This window comes from Hylaeus volcanicus, chromosome 3, assembly GCF_026283585.1.
Source record: "Hylaeus volcanicus isolate JK05 chromosome 3, UHH_iyHylVolc1.0_haploid, whole genome shotgun sequence".
NCBI classification, from domain to species: Eukaryota; Metazoa; Arthropoda; class Insecta; order Hymenoptera; family Colletidae; genus Hylaeus; species Hylaeus volcanicus.
In genome coordinates, this window is record NC_071978.1 from 3,899,610 (window position 1) to 3,919,255 (window position 19,646).

General features: G+C 43.7%; 2 protein-coding genes across 3 annotated transcripts; both read right to left on the reverse strand.

Annotated features, from left to right (window-relative positions):
* Positions 1–23: 23 nt before the first annotated feature.
* On the reverse strand, positions 24–9,958 carry LOC128873275 (protocadherin-like wing polarity protein stan). The gene is made up of 18 exons (XM_054116731.1): positions 9,368–9,958; positions 7,192–7,302; positions 4,670–4,956; positions 4,475–4,567; positions 4,301–4,408; positions 4,087–4,188; positions 3,866–4,000; positions 3,583–3,777; positions 3,187–3,274; positions 3,001–3,110; positions 2,786–2,932; positions 2,502–2,616; positions 2,351–2,420; positions 2,148–2,258; positions 1,852–2,025; positions 1,214–1,557; positions 841–1,112; positions 24–710 (listed from the first exon to the last, which is right to left on the reverse strand). The coding sequence occupies exons 2-18, from the start codon at positions 7,253–7,255 to the stop codon at positions 621–623; spliced, it is 2,505 nt and encodes an 834-aa protein (XP_053972706.1). The 5' UTR covers positions 7,256–7,302; positions 9,368–9,958; the 3' UTR covers positions 24–620.
* Positions 9,959–10,493: 535 nt separating this feature from the next.
* On the reverse strand, positions 10,494–18,173 carry LOC128873325 (inactive ubiquitin carboxyl-terminal hydrolase MINDY-4B). Of its 2 annotated transcripts, none has more exons than XM_054116836.1 (10): positions 16,926–18,173; positions 13,660–13,745; positions 13,191–13,408; positions 12,335–12,560; positions 11,900–11,965; positions 11,760–11,830; positions 11,499–11,649; positions 11,241–11,440; positions 10,972–11,124; positions 10,494–10,728 (listed from the first exon to the last, which is right to left on the reverse strand). In XM_054116836.1, exons 1-10 carry the CDS (start codon positions 17,053–17,055, stop codon positions 10,683–10,685), a joined length of 1,347 nt encoding a protein of 448 aa, XP_053972811.1. In that variant the 5' UTR covers positions 17,056–18,173; the 3' UTR covers positions 10,494–10,682. The 2 variants fall into 2 exon arrangements, with proteins under 2 accessions (XP_053972811.1, XP_053972812.1); XM_054116837.1 differs by lacking the exon at positions 16,926–18,173 and adding an exon at positions 13,817–15,299.
* Between the last annotated feature and the right edge of the window lie 1,473 nt (positions 18,174–19,646).

Consider the following 19,646-nt stretch of genomic DNA (forward strand, 5'->3'; position numbering starts at 1 on the left):
TCACTACAGATTATTAATTTCAATAAACAAATCTCTCTGTAGAACGGAACTCATCGTCTCCTTAACCCTTTGACTGAGAAGAATTTGCGTCGACTGTAGTCCAGACGAAGGGATTGAAATACTGCGAGCTGTTTGATTCTCTGCACGTTTTTAATGAAACAACTATCGTGTAAACAACTATACATTTGATATGTACATAGTGTTAAAAATTTATTTAGAGTCTGGCAATGACAATGGTGCCTCCCAAACTGTTTTTCTTTAAAGTTACAACTGGACTGCGAATTTTACGTATTTATCACACAAGCTAATACGACAAATACATGCCATACATCGTATGTACACTCATTAAATTATTATACGAATTAATAGATTATATTTAACATACATCATGTATATTTTTCGTATGTTTTCCATATTACTGTACGAAATAAATTCATAAAATCCTCAGTCTAATTGTAACTTGTATTACGGTCATAATTACTATAATCAATAAGTCTAATTAAAATATGTACTGCGATAAAAAGTGTGCCATTGTCAAAAACAGTTTGGGAAACTCCGGTGTAGCGCAAGGCAGCTATGCACGAGTGAATCGTTCTTCAGTCTTTCGTTTCGCGCATAAATTAGAAGTAGACGGTGAGATTGAGTCGTTCAGTCCCCGATTGGCTGTTTCTGGATCTCGTTTCAGCAGCTACTTCGACGCTGTCCACTGTCTGCAAAATAAAAACTTTCTCAAACACGGAATTCGACGTAATTCATTCGAACGTCGTCAATGGGCCCATTTCAAACATTTCAGATATATCGTGACCACATCGAAAATTATTATTCCTTTTATTCGCTTACCCTATCGTCGTCGTCCCAGGATAGTTTCTTGACCCTCTGAGAGACAGAGCAAGCAGGCCAGGCAGGCACCAACGAGTCTGGAAGATCCGCGGAGTAACTGGAAGATTCGCGAGAGCCTGTGTTAAAATTAGTCTTCGCGCTCAGGTCGTTCATGTTCTGGACCAATCCCCCGATGTTGGGGATGTTCGACGTGGCTGATAAACCCGGAGGATTTGGAGCTGGAGCTACTTTATGCCTCGCGTACAAAGGCACTTGTCTAGCCGACGATAAACCTGATTTACAGAAACAAACAGTAAAAGATGTCATGTTTTCTAAATTTTCCAAAAGAAAACCCTTGATGTACCTCTGAGAAAATGATAGGAAAGTTAATTACTTTTAATCGTGGCACTGTAAGAGTTCCTTGCCCCGAAGACAGGATTGTCGATGTCCTCGCCGTCGTTAGTCGTCTCTCTCATTTCTCCGTGATTGCTATCATCGACGATTTCTTGGTCGACGTGATCGTCGTCGTTAGGATCGTTTCCGTCTGCCTCCTCGTCGTTTTCGTCGATGCTGTGCGCGCCCTCGGAACGATTGCCCCTGCAGGAGGCTTCCAGGGTGTCTTGGAGCATGTTTGCCCCGAGGACCTGAGGAGTCGAGCTCAGGGCAGAGGGAATAGGCGATTTCTCGCGGTACCCAGTTCCAACAGAGCTTACAGATCCGCTGGCTTTTGGTCTCTTACTGGTAACACGTTCAAAGAAAGGAGCTCGAATTTAAAAAGACTAGATTCGGCTTGAGAAAGAAAGTTTGGAGCTGCTTTACGATATACAAAAGCTTCTCGACTTGGAAATCTGAACTCTTAGATGGAAAACAATACGAGAAGCACTGTAGGATTTGGAGACATTGTGATTGGAAGTTATTGGAAGTCGTGGTTTATATAGTTTATTAGACGAAGAAGATGTCACTGGGTGCAAAAAGGAGATTATCGTTAATGAAAAAATGAAACTTTTCAGATAATTTTACTGCTTTACTTACTGTTTATATATGTACAAAATTAACACAAGTATAATGACCCCGAGGAGACCCAAGACTGCACCGAAGACAGCGACCAGGAGGACGCTGCTGCCTAGCCAAGCAGGTGCAGCTCTGGCAGCGACCGGTAGTGAGCCACTGTTGGGTATGTGCACGATCACTGGGATCATGCTCGATCTTTAACAGAGATGATCAACAAGAAACATTAATTAGTAGCGATTTGAAGTAGGTAAGCTTCTATTTTATTTAAAATACAGTCAATACTACGATTTTTACAAGGAACCATATTATATACATACCTTGGAGGACGTCCTGAGTCGGAAGCCACTGCTACCAATCGCGCCAAGGTCCCATTGATACTCGCTGATGATCTAAGGATCAACTCCCCACTGTCACGTATCTCGAAAGACCTGTTACACAATTAATGTAATTAATATACTCTTATTACTCTCATTTCTGGTGTTTCTAAATATTTTCTTTGCATTCTATATGTTTATAGTACCTTGCATCGGGGCCCCTGAGGGACAGACTGACCTTGTCGTCCCTGTCCCCATCAGCAGCCTCCAATTTCCCTGAAAGTTTCACGGTCAGTGTTCGTCACAATTCTACTGATAAATTCATCGAAGAAAACCGCGCAGGTGAAAGTGGCTTACCAACAATGGATCCCTCCTTCAAGGTTGCAGCGTGAAATTCGTATCTGGGATGTCGAAATCGGGGTTCCCATTCGTTTACATCCTCGACGGAGACATTCACTCGCGACGTGTCGTTCTGAAATGTAATAGCAAGCATTTAGCAGCTTGATCGCTTCCTTTTAATTCCAAATTTTTAAGTAATTGAATCGTGACCAAATTTGCTGACGCGAGTGTACTTTGTACTCTGATTGAGAGTACAGAGATTTGTTTACCAACTTAGTGCATTTTTAATTGAATGAACTTACATGGTGGCCATCAGTGACGCGGACCAGGAAGCTGTGCTGGACCCTCCTCTCGTAATCCAAGGTGCCCTTCAAGATCAGTTCGCCAGAATTGGTGATGGAGAATCTCTCCAGATCTTCGATCGCCCCAACCAGCCAAAACCTTAAATTCTAAATGTGGAACTCATCATTTCTATTCCAGTTTGTTCGGCAAAAGTTTATTTCTGACATGAACTCACGGAATCCACTTTGTTCACGCCTGTCGTTAATAAAACGCTCCCAGGTGGTGTGTTTTCAGGGATGCTCGTCTGATGATCTCGTCGTACGAATCTGACAGGCAATCTTCCACCTAATTTGCAACGTTTTGATTGATCGCAGTTATTTCAGAGATTCGAATCGATCAAACGAGACGGTTAATTGCTCACCTGCGGTGGGTTCCACGTTCCAGTCGCTCTCGCGTGAAACGACTATCGTTGAAAGCGCGTATTTGTCTGGATTATCCACCTGTGTAGCCTGTGGATCGAGTATTTATTTATGCAAAATGTAAAGCAACACTTGGCAATCGAGGACTCTTCAGTTGCGCTTTGCCTTAACCTTTAAACTCGCCATTGGTACTACTACCGTGCATTGAAATCATCCGAGCTGGGTTTGCATTAATGTTACGTTCACGGTTATTTTACACAGAAGCTAGTGTTTACTTGAACTTTTCACTATAGAGTTCGCGGTTTATCTTTTGTACAAAATCAATATCGAGATTAATTTTCAATTTTCAATCACAAGTTGTGTTTCGAATTTTTAGAAATAAATGAAATAACGCTTGCCTTTACGACGATTGTCGCTGGAGATAGGAGTTCGTGCTCGTACAGAGGACGCGTTATGGCGACCTCGGCGGTTTCAGGGTTCAGGGTGAGGAATGGCAGAATTCCGCCTTGGATCGTGTATTTAACTGGAGCGTTGATGCCCACGTCTTGATCCACAGCCTTTATCGGAGCTGGATCCACTTTTAATACCCTCCTCTAAAACGAAATGTATCGTAATCCAAAGATGACATACTTTTTAACAAGAGAAACTTTGTGAAGACACATTTTTATTAGGCGAAGCTACCAGTTGTACCGTTTTTATCTGTCGAGGCACGACAATTTTGTATTGGTCGGTTTGGAAGGCAGGATTCTGATCATCGGCGTCGATCACGTTCACGTGGAGGGTGGTGGTTGATGATTTGGGCGGGTTACCCTGATCCTGAAAATAGATAAGCAATTTTTTTACCGCATCAGGTCGAGTGCGTACATTCTTCAAGTTTTAACTGAATGAAAATGATGATTTACTTGTGCTCGGATATTGACGGAGAAATTAGCAAGGATTTCGTAATCCAATGGCTTCCTCAAAACCAGAGTACCTTCTAAAGCGTTCACGAAGACGAAATAGTCCTGCGCATAAATGGAGTGTTCTATACATAGGATGTCTCCAAACTGGTGTCAAGAATCAGTTAGAAGTAAATACCAATAATTGTAAAATATTTAAAATCGTAAAAAGAAGTACCGAATGAGGTCCTGGAAGGACGGCATACTGTACGGTAGAAAAAGGTCCTGGCTGATCAGCATCCACTGCCCTTACTCCTTGAAGCACCCTCGTACCAACTACAGTGACCTAAACGCAACGAAAATTCACCTTAATTCTTCAAGTTCTTTCTAAAACAACTTAAAACACGCTTACCTCTGAGATGTTGAGCACGTAAGGCGCATTCACGAACTGCGGGGCATTGTCGTTGGCGTCAGTCACGCGAATATTAACCGGTATGACGAACCCCTTGTATCAGAAACAAATAATTGAGACTGTTGGGTCATCTCCTTTCTATCAGCAAGAAAATTCCAAAAATATTCGGTGCTAAGAATATTGTATAAAACTCACAGGGTCCAAGGTGTGTTTCCTCTCGCAGATGACGTTCACGTAGACACTAGCTGGTCCATCGACGCCCTCCTTGTCCAAAGGTCTGATCAGACTCAGGTTCTTCGTGTACGCTGCAAATGTCACAGGACTGTCGATCTCCTGGAGCCTGAGCTCGATGTCCCCTTGAGGTCCAGGGTCACCTAAGACCCCCAGAACGCCCGCGGTGTCACCGACAGGCAGGTCTTCGCTGACGAAGAGATGCGCAGCGGTGGCACCGTTCTCCAGGAAGCATCGCGCGTCACGGATCACTGTGACGGTATCGCAAACTCGATTATTTATTGTGTTCAAGATTATTTCACGTTCGAGAGAAAGTGGAGTCGAAAGGGGGAAGAGCTTAGGTGGCAGGAAGTGATAAAAGGAACGGCGATTCTTATTTCTTAAGCTTCCTTGTGTCGCGAGCGATCGTGTTCCAAGCGATTCGGATCGAGACGTTGCGTTCGTGTGAGACATGTGGTTTTGGTGTTTCCGGTGATTTTCAGAACCGGTTTGCCACTCTTCGGCAGTCAGATGTAAAGGTCGGACTTGCTGGGAAGAAGGACAATTTTCAAATAAAATTTCGATTTAGTGAAAGGTAAAGGTTTCTAATTACCGTTGTAATTATTTGCAATTACAGATGTAATAAGACGTTTAAAATCGATCTCAAGACAAGGATGTTCGTGACAATGGTTCGTTATAAGACCGAGTTAGTTGATCACTTAAGCGATCGTTGCCTCTGCATAATTCTCCGCGCATGGGAGCCCACATTTTCCGTTATTTTCAATTTAACTGTACCGTTTGTGACTATTTTCGTCTACTAAATTAATTCAAGCACAGACTCCTCGATGATCTATTCGATAAATTCAAAGACAAGAACGATTTTCCTTTGAAACGTTGTTCTGGACTAAAGTTGAAACGTGAGCGACTCGCGATAACGTTTCGTTCCCGTTTGGGGCTAACCTCCACCTTTGACATGGTAGAAACCTACATTTTAATGACCGACGGAGCGTTCGCGATGAGTCGTCCAGATAAGAAAACAAAAATATCCAGATTCACACAAACGTGACGTACGAATCTGTACATGTCCACTAAAACGTGCACACGCAAGCGTTATTTAACAGGAGCGCGTGCACGAGGGTTAGACGTGCGCGCTCCCTTGGAGCGGAATTCCGCCCGCTGCCAGCTCATGGCGTACATCGTCGATGCAACAACGTTCCGGCGTTGCCTTTCGTAATCTTTTTCACCGCAGTCGAAGACTTTTCCAGAAGAAAACGATAGTATTAATTCCAATTAGAAGAAATTTATGCCTACTGTACAGTTCGCGTTCGGAGGCTGCCATTGGTAGCGGCTCGTTCCGTCTGCGAGGTCTCGCGCTATTCTAGCTATTCCATTTTCGAATTAAATTATACTAAGAACCTCTAATTAATGTACGCAATTATGTTGAACGTATTCCTCCGGGATGTCTCCACGATTTTTCCAGGATTATCGCCAAGATACGTTGTCGCGAATGGTTGGAGTGACGAGGCTAAACGAAGTGTCTTCTTCGATTGTTAATTTATTCACCGTACTCTATGTATAACGCGACAACGAGAAGCAACGCGTATTCACACGGTTCTAAGTAGCGAGGCGAAGTAAACGCTCGTTTAAGCGTTATCTTAACGACAGACACGTTTCCGGTACGAGATAGCAGCTAATTGGCATGTAAATGAAAAACACTGGTCGTTTTCGATGAAATGGAAAATTATGAAAATAAAGAACGTGTCCGAATGTCACGAAAGGTCGCGAGAAAAAGAGACACGAGTCTAACCCGTTGGCCGCAAACATAATTGCGAGATAAGAATTAACGAGATAAGGACTGGTTACGGCGTCAACGAACAATGATCGCGCGTAGAAATTAATTTAAATAAAAAAGAATATTAAATACAGGGAGAAACATTACGAGCCATCGATAGGACGTCTATCGCAACGCCATGTTTTGATTGCAACGTTTCGTCCGCTCAGCGTAAAAAAAAAAATTGATTAAGAAAGGTTCACAACACGCAACGAGCTGCGCATTCGAAAGTATCGCCATTCCTTCGCACTCAACGCGACCCGATTGCCGCGCTGGCTGATTTCCACGAGTCCTTCGAGGAAAACAAGAAAAGAGGACGAGTTCGAGTCGTGTGTCGGGATTTTCGCAACTATGACGGCTTTCTAAGTGGTTCGATGGCGGTCTGGGCCTGCAAGTGTCGCGAGGAGCATCGAAGGGAAACGAAAAGGCCAGGAAACGTGGGGAAATTTCGTGGCCCGTGTCAGAGCCGAACTCCTCTTCGCGATTCTTGTGCGTAACCGTTCGCACGCGATCAACCGTGCGATGAAACGGAAGAAGGGGCCGATTAAGGTCGCGGTTGAAGCGGATAGAGGGATGCCGGAGGTGGGAGGGGGTCAGCAGGACAATTCAGGGAATAGAAGGGACGAAAGGGAGGCAGGAGGCGCATGAATGGCGTGAGAAAACTCGGAGGACCCACATTGGCCGTGTAAATGCGCCGTGCAGCACAGGATTGGCAGGATCCTCAGAATGTTGGGTCTCATGGCGATCCAAGGACATCCTTCACCGGTCCCAGCACCGGCAGATGCATCTGCAAATCGAGGAAAAACGATTATGAGGACGAAGGAAGATCAAGGGCAATTTGTTTTATTTCCCAAGAAGATTTATTGACTTAAGTAATATCTGAAATATGTGTCATTGCGTCATTAGGTGTAGTACTGCTCAAAGTAACACAGTATCATTATATAATCATGTATGCAACTGGCTGCATCGAGGGCATGATTCTAATATTTTTATTTGCTAAATGCACATACCTTTTGGTTATGTCTATTTGTTATATCAATATGAATCACAAATGCATAAAATCTGTAGTTTAATCATTAGGTCTGGGTTAGATCTGACACTACTCTACAGTATTATTGTATAATCGTACAATCATATAGAATATGTAACCACCCTATTATGGTATTGTTCACATGGTTGTGTGAATAACTACCTTCCTGTATGAAGAGCCTAATACTTGTTACAGCTTTATATTAAGTAATCCTCAACAGAAAAGCAACAGTCCCAGTACACAAACCTACACAGAATGTCCTAACCAGAGGTCCAGCACATGTTCACTAGGGCATCGTCAGGAATTCACGTGACGCATATCATAGGGTTGCATTCGCGAGTGGCGTGACAAAGGCAGGCCTCTGGCAACAAAAGCAAGAGCAAACATTTGTCGGATAGACGTTGGATCATCGAGTGACGGGTCGAAAAACGAGCGTCTGTGCCTGCAACAGGCAAACATAACGCGTGGTTAGAAAGCATGCGAAGAAACTACTTTATTACGTGAAACCTAGATACGTGGAACGACATCCGAACCGAGGGTGGGGGTGGCGAGAGCGATAGTTTGTCGATCCTTCAAAACCAAAGAAGGCCAACGTTGATCCAAGCGCGGAAAATTAGCTCCTCGATCGCGGAAAAATTCCCATCGACCCTGGGAACGGGATTTCCCATTCCTTTGACCATTTTAGAATTCTTTCCAAACCACGAGAGGTGTAAACGTTAGTCGCAGTTAGTAGAACCACGTTTCCATTGTTCCGAACTCCAACACGATTCTTCATACTCGTCATAAGCACGCCAACAATCGTGAAACAGATCTGTGGATCGTTTCGCGCCGCATCTAGATCCAACCGATCGGCGATCTGTGACCCGAGACGATAACTCGTCTCAGAAATGACAGACTGTTGAAACAGTTTGGCAGCCATTGCTCAAAAGTCGTGTCCTCGCCACAAGAGAGTGTAATCACCGTACCCTTGCTAAAGTCGCCGATTAGATTTCCTATCGGGTGGAACAAAGCGGTAAAAGGAATCGCCGCGGGAGAGTAGGCGGAAATAATCGAAGGAAAAAGGATTCCTAGGGCCAAACGATTTATACGGGATACGCGAGCCGGATACGGCGGTTATGTGGGCCACGATACTCCTCAAATTCACGGACCGTAAACTGAAACGCACTGCCATGGGCAACCGGCGTAAAGACCTCCCCCCTGGCCACGATTCGCGATGCAGACGATTCAATGGTGGTTCGAGAAACGTTTTGATGAATCACTTCGTTCCCTCTGCAACGTATCGCCGTACTTTCACGATTGGAGGAACGGAATCCAACAGACTTTCAACGTTTGACTTGTGGAACAATGCCGGTTCCTTTAAGAAAGCTGGCAGCTTTGATGCGAAAGCTTGCTGATACCAAATATTGGGACTGAGAAGATGAAATGGAGATCCTTTTCGGCAAAAATTTAGTGCCATCAAGGGACCATGTTTGCGCGAGGACAAATAGAATCCCGAGTACTCGGAATGTCGAGGAGTGAAGAGGAGGGGTCGAACTTTGACCGATAGCAACGGTCCCGCTAATGACAGCAGTAAAATGGCTGGAGTATACACTCTGTCTGGCTGAACCCAGGACTGCGCTTGTATTGGTGCTTGGTCACTTTGTTGTGCAATTGCGACCCCTCGAAATCGATGCAAGTTTTCGACCAGTGCGTTCTTCGACTCCACCCTCCAACAGTCGAAGGTTTTCCTATCTGTTTATCAAGCTTTAGTTCTACTCTATCAAGACTAAAGAACCGAAAATTCAATGCATTTAAAATAACTCCTTCGCGTCTAAATGCTTACCACAAGAAGCATACGATGATCTCCGGAGCACTCCGATCTTCCAGTTCTTCCTCGTTCGCCCAAGTCCTTGTCACGTATCAACAACCACTGAATATTCCTCTTAAATCGTCACCATTCACTCAACTCGATCACGAAACTATCGTCGACATCAGCAACGATCAAACTTCTCCAACGAACACTTCCCGCCTTTCCTCGCGACGAACCCCTTCTTCGACGCTCCCATCGCGCAGAGCAACCCCGACACCATCGACGAGCACCCTGAATATTTATTTTACGCGTTCCCGTGGCAGACGAGTCCTTATAACCGACTGTTCCTCCGTTTTCTTTCTTTTCGAGATCCCCACGCCCGTGCACCTCGTCAACGAAGGAACCTATAGGACGCACCTGTCCGCTTTCAGCCAGCAGGACTCGCCACTACGAAACGCGGACGAGCAAAGTGCGCGGTAGAGCGGCACTCGGGAAGTCGGTTCACCATTGTTAGGTAGGGGGAATCGACGACCAACCGAGGCGCCTTCCTGGCCCTGCTTCGAACAGGTGTTTACTTTCGTCAGGAGGAAATTGTACGAGTACGTGTCCACGGGTGCACATGCAACTGCGCTGCCCTCACCATCGGCCTCGTGAAAGCCGAAATCCTTCGCTGGGAAGACTGACGGGGTCTGGTTGCATTGTTCTTAAACCTTTAAGGCGATTTTAATTGGGAGACGCACGAGGATAGAAGCGTGCGATATCTATGCCTAATTGTGGTGGTGAATTAGGAATAACGCAGGTGAGAGTAGAACTGATGGATTTGTTGGTTCTTGAGAGGATTGGATATCGGTTCCTTTGGTATTGTTTTGTTGGAGAGGTGCAGGATCTCTCAGCCGAGTTTAGACTTCAGAAATGCGAGGTTTATCCCTTGACTGATTGGTAGAATTAATTTTGTGAAAATTAGAAATAAAATATTGAAATTGTCGGAGGATGTGTACGCGTCTATTTAGAGCACAACCGGTTACGTAGAGTTCAAGCTGGTCGCACTTCACGCGATCGCATGTCAAGAGGTGTTTGTCGAACAGATTGAACGCTATCGATCTTTTTTTTTATGGAATTTCTATATTTTTACAAGGAGACTTTCCAAGGAGACGTCGTTCCAGTTAGTCTCGTCTTCGGATTTTCGGTTATCGTCGAGAATGGCCGAAGGTACGAGGAAAAACTCCTTTTCGTTTTTAAATAAACGTTTACAAAGTTACTCGAGGCGCTACAGCGATCGAACAGTGAAATACAAAGTTACATTGATCATTTATGCGATGTTATAGACGCATAGAACGAGATAGTGCATTCACATCAAGGGGGTTCCGTTCCACTGTACGTAAGCGTCTTGCCATCTGCAACAAATCAATTATTCATTCCGTTATTCATGCAACTGGATCGATTGCTTGTTGCAACATACTTTACGAAACTGGGTTTATAAAGTTACTCGTCTTAAGAACGATTCTGGAGCCATATTAATACGAACAAACTAGAAATCTTAGGATGTGTAACAAGAATACTCCAGAAAGAATTGACACATTGACACAGTAATCGTTATTAATCGATACACTGATTCTGAATGCAAGACTGTTACTTACTTGGAACGAATAAGCTTCTCCAACGGGGTCGCAGCAATGTCCATGTACTCTTTGCTCGAACCCTCGAACTCTGAATCGTTTGCTGAGTTCGACCTAGTGTCCACTGTCAAAGTAGCATGGCTGCCGCCGCAGGTGAAGTACTGAACGTCGAATCTTGCAAAAGAACAGTCATCACAGTCAGAACAGTCATTACGAGCATTACGAACATGTTCCTTCCCCGTGTATGGAATATTTACAAGAAGAACTTATCAAAGAAAGAGAGAACGTACAGACGTTCAGCGTGATAATTCCTAAGCAATTCCCGATTGGTGTTGAAGAGGACGCCATGGTGGCCATGGCAAAGAGTGACCCAAATGGGAAGACTGGGGGTCTTGAGACGAGAGCCTGGTTGTTTGGTCGTTTGGCCATCGCCCTCGTGCACCAAGAAGCCTATCTCGCTCCTCACGAGGACGCCCCATTGAGGTATGGCCTTGAATGTCACAAGGAAACTGAGAAACGAGGCTGAGAAAAGAAATGATGAAACTTACGTATGTATTTTCATCTCCAACGTGTAAGACTCCATTGTGTAGATGAGGCGAGGCACGACCAGTTAAGGAAAGCATCACAACGCTGGTGGGGCCTTCTTCAGGGCAACCACTTAGTATCGAGGCTCTGGGGTCTTCGAGGTCAGCTCGTATTCTGCATTGGACAATGAATGTTTAATCGACGTTCCACAGTGATTTTAGTTCTGAATTTTATTTCGTTTGGAAGGTACTCTTAACGAAGCGATAAATTACACGAGTGCTTACTTCGAAAGGTTTCTAGAAAGCATGGCGCTGTACAGCAGCAACTGAGCACCAGGACCACCCTCATCCTGGAACTGAAACTCGATGTTACACATCAATCTTTTATTTATAAATTAATTGGAAAGCTAATCTGGCCGTCTTACCAGGTACAAGTATCTTTTGATGAATATTTGGATATCGTCCAGGGAGTCGAACTCGAACAAGTGCAGCTGAAAGTAAATTATTCGTTGCTACATATTTATAAGTTCTTCGAGTGCGACGCATAGGAAGGAAATTGTGAGAATGCGTGGACAATGGAGCGACGCGCCTTATTATATTAAACAATGCGTTGAAAGTGGCCGTTAATTAAAACTTGTTTTGAATTAGGCCCTCTAAACCAAGTACTAATGAGATGGAAAATTAAGCGAAGAGAAAAACAATCAAAATATATCGAAAGTTTCACTGGTTTCAGTGCTGGATGGCGAGGTGCACGGTAACTCGAGCAGGTGATCGTCTAATCATCTGGGGCAGTGTGTTAATAGCATGTTGAAGCCATTGGAACAGTTGATCCTTTAATTATCCTTAGCGCATTTACGTACGGTCTCAGTCAGTCCATCCTGGAAGTATTGCACGCTATGCTGCAAATAGGGTGTCTCCTGAGGTAAGGCAACCACAGCCCTCGGCACGTTCGCGTTTCCTGCGACACTTTGATTTGGCGAGCAACCAGTATTTTGCACGACGAATCCTCCGGCGCATCGCCAAATGATCTCGGCTATCGCCGCTGTCAGGACATCGATTTGCCTGTCGTACGACGGTTTCAGCAGGCTACCAACAGAAATAATTGTCAGAACTTTCGATTGCTTCTCGATATCATTGATACCGTTCCGACAACCTGACCTGAATAGCGATCACGTTTCTCGCGCGGTATAATTAACACCGGAGCCGTTGCGTTTCTTTATTTACTGATAGTGTAGCAATCATTCACAGGCAGGAAAAGTAATTGGACAATTTTAGAGGTTTAGAAACTTTGGGCGGGATCAAGAAGACCTTAAGGATCAGGCATGATGGAAAACAGCGTGAAATTAAATAGTTCAAGGTCTGTTGGGCTAGAATTAAAGCTACTCGAAGAGTTCGAAAGGTAATTAAACACTTTCGGAGATTTATTACTCAAGAATTGAGTTTCTAAGATAGTCTGACATTAAGTTTCCTGTTTTTATAAAGTAAAATCGTCTTGGTGAGGTATTCAAGAATTGGTATTGGATAGACTGGAAAGTAATGTAGTTTCCTTTACATTAAATTCAAAAAAATTTTTATTTTTAATCGATTATGTAATCGCCCTTGTTATTGACAGCCTTTTTGGCTTAACAGCCTTAAAATTGGAAAAACGACATTACTTTTCAGTCCACCTAAAATATGAATTTGTACCTATGAAAATGTAACGTGGAAGGCATTTACCTCTCTGGGTTCGTATGGGTTTCCTGTCTGTTGCACTTGAACAGAAAGTGCTTCAGCATGATGGCCTGAACCGCCGTGACGAGGCCTCTCGTCGTGTTCCGTGGCGATCGTAATCCGAACGCCAAGGTCTGGCCATAAGGTCGCAAGGTTAATCCGGTTCTTGCCCATTCTGGTTTCGGTGGAGTAGTGGCGCTTCCGAAAACAAGACCCCTCAGAGTCTGCCATTCGAAGATGCAAAGAATAGTTCGACATTCTACTGTTAATCTTTAGCTTGAAAAATATTAGGTCAGGGGAAATCCTATCGTGACATCCCAACTAGAAATTTTAATGTCCATCATCAGAAATAAAAGGAATCCTTCAATCCATCAACGTTCATCGACATATGCGATGAATAAATAAATACGAAATAATTCCCACCCATCAAAGACAGGATTTCCCCACAGAAGAGACCTCGATCAAACAAAATTACCATGCACGTTTCCTTGTCGATGGGTTTGCCGCCAATTACCGCCGTCTTCGTCAGCGTCCTCGTGTTCCTCGGGTATATAATTTTTTCTGAAATCAAAGACACATCGAGGAGTTAACGTTGACATTGCCCACTGTGTAGACTCGAGTACGTTCTCCACCTGGGTACAGTTCATCTGGCTCTCCCATAAGCGCAGCGCACCTGGCAGCTCTCGCGGACAGCAACATCTCTCTCGGACTTCAACTTGAAAAGATACCGAGATTCTACATGTAGGCCGAACCAAGGTACCACGAATCGAAGCACTGTAGTCGAGAAAGACCGAATTCGCGTTCGAGCGTCGAGTTCGCCGTCGAAATCGAACAGCGAACGGCGGAACGGAAGCGGGACATCTACGTGGCTCGGGGACAGGCTCGCGACGTTCTGCCTATTGTCACCTGGTGATGCACACTGGCAAGCTATCGAATATCAATTGGGGATTCGTGCAGGACTCCAAGACCCTTTATATACCGCTTATCCGCGCTTCGTATCTCGAGAAGTCCGTGAAAGTTTGAAGCGCACGAAACGCGTCAATTTCGGATGTCCGAAGACACTTCGGCTGGATGGAGGATAGACATGCCCCAATAACGTCTGTCTGTCTCCGTACGTGTCTCAGGCCACGCGAGGAATACCAAGGCGTAATGGATTCTCGCCGTTTGCCATTGTCGAGACCGGAAACAACGGCGCGATTCTTCGAAAGGGAGGTGGCGAACCACTTGGATCTTAATTGCCGTTGACGCGACGCTTGGCACGAGCCGAGCCTCGAGATTGGTGTATCGAGTACGGGATGTGTCGCACGTAAGAAGATCGATGTATATTTTAAGGTGCGGGGGGTGGTTTGGATATAAATTGCGAAGTTTTCACGGAAATGCAGGGAACTGGTTCCTAGATTTTTGTAGTTGAGCCATAAATCCCGCAGTCTAATGATAACACTATTAAAAAGCACATAAATGGCAAAGGAAGTGTAAATTGTTGCCAGGACCGTTACCAAGCGATGAACAATCACACAACGCCTTATGCTTGATTTTAAATGCCTTCGTTTATTTATTTTCCTCAAATCATTAAATCATACCTCCACGAGGGTGGAACGCGTTATTTTCAGAACGAAGTGTAATAATGGGAGCCAAGGCTTTTTCACAATTACTCGAACCGTTGAACGCGGAATGCACTTCCGCAATTCCGAATCTGGCGCAGTGGAAAATTGAAAATGCCGTTTCGACCGAAATAATTTGATGCACCGCGGAGCAATCGCTCGCCCTCTAACGTGTTCATCTTTTCATTTACCGTTTTACTGTTTCTCTATATGTGGCTACGGTCGCGCACCGTTTACAGTTGCAAACTGGATCGCGTGACAGCCTAAGCTTCGAAAAAAAAAAAAAAAAAGAAAACACGTATGTGTACCTGAGTCAATTCTTCCTTGACACGTTCTGCTTCGCAAGGTTCTTTTTTGGCTGTGAAAACGAATATTCCATGAGCTTCAAACGATCGTTTGCAATCTTCTGGGTAGGGAGAAATGGAGGGGAACTTGTAATTGGAAAGAAGTTAATACTTCGCTATTTATAAGTCGAGTTTCAACATTTTTCTTAAATACTTACAATAATAAAAGAATTTTTGTGGCATTCTTTAATCGTAAGAACAAACCACAATTTCGTAGCATTTTTTTCAAATTTATTTTCAACTTTCCATCATTGTAGAATTCAGATATCTTCCAGACACGAGAATCGCTCGTTCATAGATAACGAAAAAAAAAAAAGAAAGAAAATGGTGGAATGTGGGTAGCGTTAGAAGATCCTATCAGGCTTTCTTCCAGACTCTGGACGCATGTTAACGGTGAATAACACGTGGTTATTCATTTCTCACACAATCCCATGTGTAACGGGGGTGTGCTCGTCTCGATTGCTTCGGCGCCTCAGGACGAATCGCGTGCTCGCGTGCAATCGAGTCTATCGAATTACGAATTCGCGTCGGAACAGGCATCTGCATTCGCCGATTACACCTACCGATATAACGCAGCTTAATTTACCCCTCGCGAGTCTGCTACTCTCCGCGAATCATCGATCTGATTCGCGCATCTATACTTGGAGGGCCTAAAAAAAGCGTGTTGGCCGCCTCGATCGACTCAAATTCGTTGGAGGGATCGTGGAATTTCGCTTGGCCTCGAAATTTATCTGTTTATCGATTTATTTAGTTGTTTGACACCCTTGCCTGGTAGCCAGATTGTAGTATTGTGATGTGACACGTTTTTGTTATTGGGGCAATTGGGATAAAATAATTTTCTAGGTAGGAGGGGAGATTATTTATTATAGCGAGCTACTCTAAGTATGATATGACAAATGCACAGTGTAATTTCTTGAAGGAAGCGGAATTACGAAAATCTATGGCGTTACGTTCTGAAAAATCCAGGTATCTGTATGTCTTGTTAGCCATGCATTAGTAATGGGGGATGAACGGAAAATTAGAGTTAAAGACAATGTCGAAATAACTCCAACAACCTCCTTTGATTACTCTTCCTTCGACTTCGGTACTGTTAAAATCATAACTAGGTGGTACGTGTGTGCTACTGAATGTAATACTATGACATTTGGTAACGTTCAATGGTAAATCCTTTTTTGGCACCTGAACTCAGTCTATTTCAGTCCTCCTGCACGAGGAAAGTATCCTCTGGATTGTAATAATGAAAAATAGTTTGTCAGAATGCTTCAGAAAGGATCTTAACGAAGATACGATATAAGCTTCGATAAACGCCAAATGGAACATTGGAGAAAAAGTACTGTAGCTTAACTAATTATGTCTTACTTACAAAGAAACTAGAAACCAAAGAGAGCAAATTACCGTTTTTACGACTAGGAGTGATTAAAGAGGTTTTTCACTTAATAAGGAATCCAGGATCGAAGTATTTTTCTTCGTATTCATCGAGGATGAACGTCCAATTAAAAGCAAGTATATGCTCTACTACATGCGTGTGTTTAATTATATTTATTCAACTTCAGGTACTCTGCAGTGGAAATAATTAAATTACACAAATTAAGGAAATTCCCCCACTTTGTCTCCCATTCCTTCACTGTCCTCCACAAAATGATTAAGACACAATGGTGTACTATACCTATCAAGCTTCGACACTATGAGAGTACACAGTTCAAAAGTGCATTGCAAGGGACATATAATTTTCAAATTTCATGCAAAGCGCTACAGCTCTATTTACACGTGGTCCACGCGTCAGGTGACGATCGTACCTTTCTGTCGAAGATACACCGGTTTCTCAGCGCGCATTTCCGTGCAGTGTCTCTTCCCACATGCCGACGACACCGTTGCTGTCTTCGAACTCGAATTGGTGCCTTCTTCGGTTTCCTCTGGCTCCTCCATCTCAGCAACTGATTCTTCAACGAAAATGACAAGTTCCTACAGACGTGCAGACATCATTCAACGAACACTCTGTTGCTTCGACAGATTCGTCACACGATTGCAAATGATTCCGAAAGGACCCGAAGCGTCAAGTTCAAAGTTTTATCTCTGAAGATAATCTCGACGATTCCAAGGATGAACGAAGAGGAACCGGACACGCGTCTCTGGCGAAGTTTGCAAAGGTTTGCGAAGGTTCGCGATGTCTGGCTGTCCTCAGGGCGACGTTCGATCTTCCAGGAGCCGATCGATGGTCTTCTTCGGACGTATTAACAAGTAGAAGAGGCAGTCAAGTGCTCGTTGCTGCATCGAGCTACCTGGACTGACAGGAGTTAATAATTCCGGCAGCTTTAGGCCGAGTCGGTTCATCGAGCCGCGCACGAGCTACCATCCCACCAGGCTGGGAATACGTATATGCATAACATCGAGCCGTGAACTCGAGGATACTAGCCTAACACCTTGGGCAATCCGTGATTGGGACGATGGGAAAAAGTTTCGCGCGTCAGACCTACGTTTTCGCCTTCGACGTTGCCTGGAAACTTCAACTCTACAGCGAAACCGTAGACCACTGGTTTTCAAACATTTTAGAAGATTCACTAAATAGAAGAGAACATTTCTGAGCGTGAAATTCATAGAGGAAAGAGTGTTTAAGAGGATGACTCTGAGAAAAATATTTATTCGACATCTCCTTACGTTAAACTATCAACCTACTAAGTCCTCAAACTGATTTTCATTATAATGAATCTATACGTACAGAGATGATAGCTTTTAAATTCGATTTTACGACTATACGGTGCTCTCTTGCAATGTGTGTCTGAGGGAACGGCACAGAATTGATTTCTGCACCTAAACACTAGCTCTCTTAGACATCATGCATGCCTCGAAGAATAAGTATTTTATCTGGACTCTTCAAAGGAAAATCGACCATAGCTTGAAACGAGGAGGATCGTTAACATCCAACCGTTAATCGAATGCTGCGGAACTCGAGTTACTTCGCAAGGTTGTTACATGCTTACTGAAGTTCTCGAGGTAGTCGAGTAATGCTTTTATCCCCGCATACACAGTCGAATGCTCGTATGCATTTGATTGCGTTTACATGTGCAGCTCGTCTCGCACGTGTGCAATTTCGCGATTTTATCGCAGCTACCGATCTTACAATGTTAGCACGCGTTTCGTGGCATTCTCATTGGAAATGGATAATCGAAAACAAAAGCCTGCATCTCGTGTCGAGGGCTGTAGGTACGGTAAAAATAGGGAGCATGGTCGCCAGGTCAAGAAGTGGCGTTAAATGCTATAGGAAGAATTCGAATGAAGTATCAGTCGCGAAAAAAATAGAAATTAATTATTTTACATTAAAACACAGTGTTAGAGCCCTCGTACGTTATATGTAGTAGGAGGTATTATTCAACACGTCGAGCATACGTTTATCAGAGTATATTTTATCTCCGTAGAATAAAGGTTAACGACCCAATTGCATAATTCTCTAGACACAACTATGTAGAGGAAACAAACTCGGCGCCAATGCGAGCTGCCCTCGAGTATCGAATAATTTTGCCTAGATCCATCCACGTGGGGGGTGGGGAGTCGTTAAACTTCGAACGGAAAGCGTATCTTATCGCTCTCGTCCATAATTACCAATTTCCTGGCTATCATGCAGCCACCATCAAGATTACGTCGGCTGGTTAAGTTCAAGTTCGCGCTTGTTCGAAATAGATGCTCCATATTTGGCCTTCGAAAGTGCGAACCGAACTTCCCAGTGCATACGTTTGCGTGCATACTTATGTACACAGAAATATTTACATGTGCATAGCTGCGTGATTAACGCGTGCTTGAAAGATTAAAGGTCTACGCATTAAAACGTGACTCTTCGATGTATTAAGTTACAACTTCGGTACATTGGGGTTTATGTGTAAATAAAAGGTTTAGTTTGATTTATCGTTGAATGTATTCCGTACGGTATGAAAGCCCTTTCATTTGAAATCATTTTGTTTCATTTGTTTTTTTAATCCATGTACCAAATATATTATTTATTGATATCCCTTAGAAATGCTTGCAAATCTATTGGTATCACATACCCAATTACGGTAACAACGATGGTATTGCCATCTAGTGACGAGTGATGAACTAATTTACATACTCTATCCTTTTCACACACGTTTTCTATCTCTCTCGCACGTCAGCTAAACTAGTGGCGCCATCGGTGGTAAAATGTCCAAGTTTGTAGCGGAAATAGTTCCTTCATTGTTTATAAGATGGCGTCATTGTAATGAATTTCTTTTATCGTGCATAAATGCTTAATTAGTACGATTCCTTGCTTCGTAACACTACAATACATTAATTAAAATGCCAAATGTGCCGTTTTTATGAAAAGATACTTAAGGCAGTAATAATTATCGATCCTTCAGTTAATGGCGCCATCTTACAAAAAATGGGGAAACTATTTTCGCTAGAAACTTGGGGACGTTTTGCTACCGATGGCGCCACTAAATAAAAGGGTCGATAATTATTGCTAAATTAAACAACTATTCATCAAGATGATAAATTGACGTATAAAC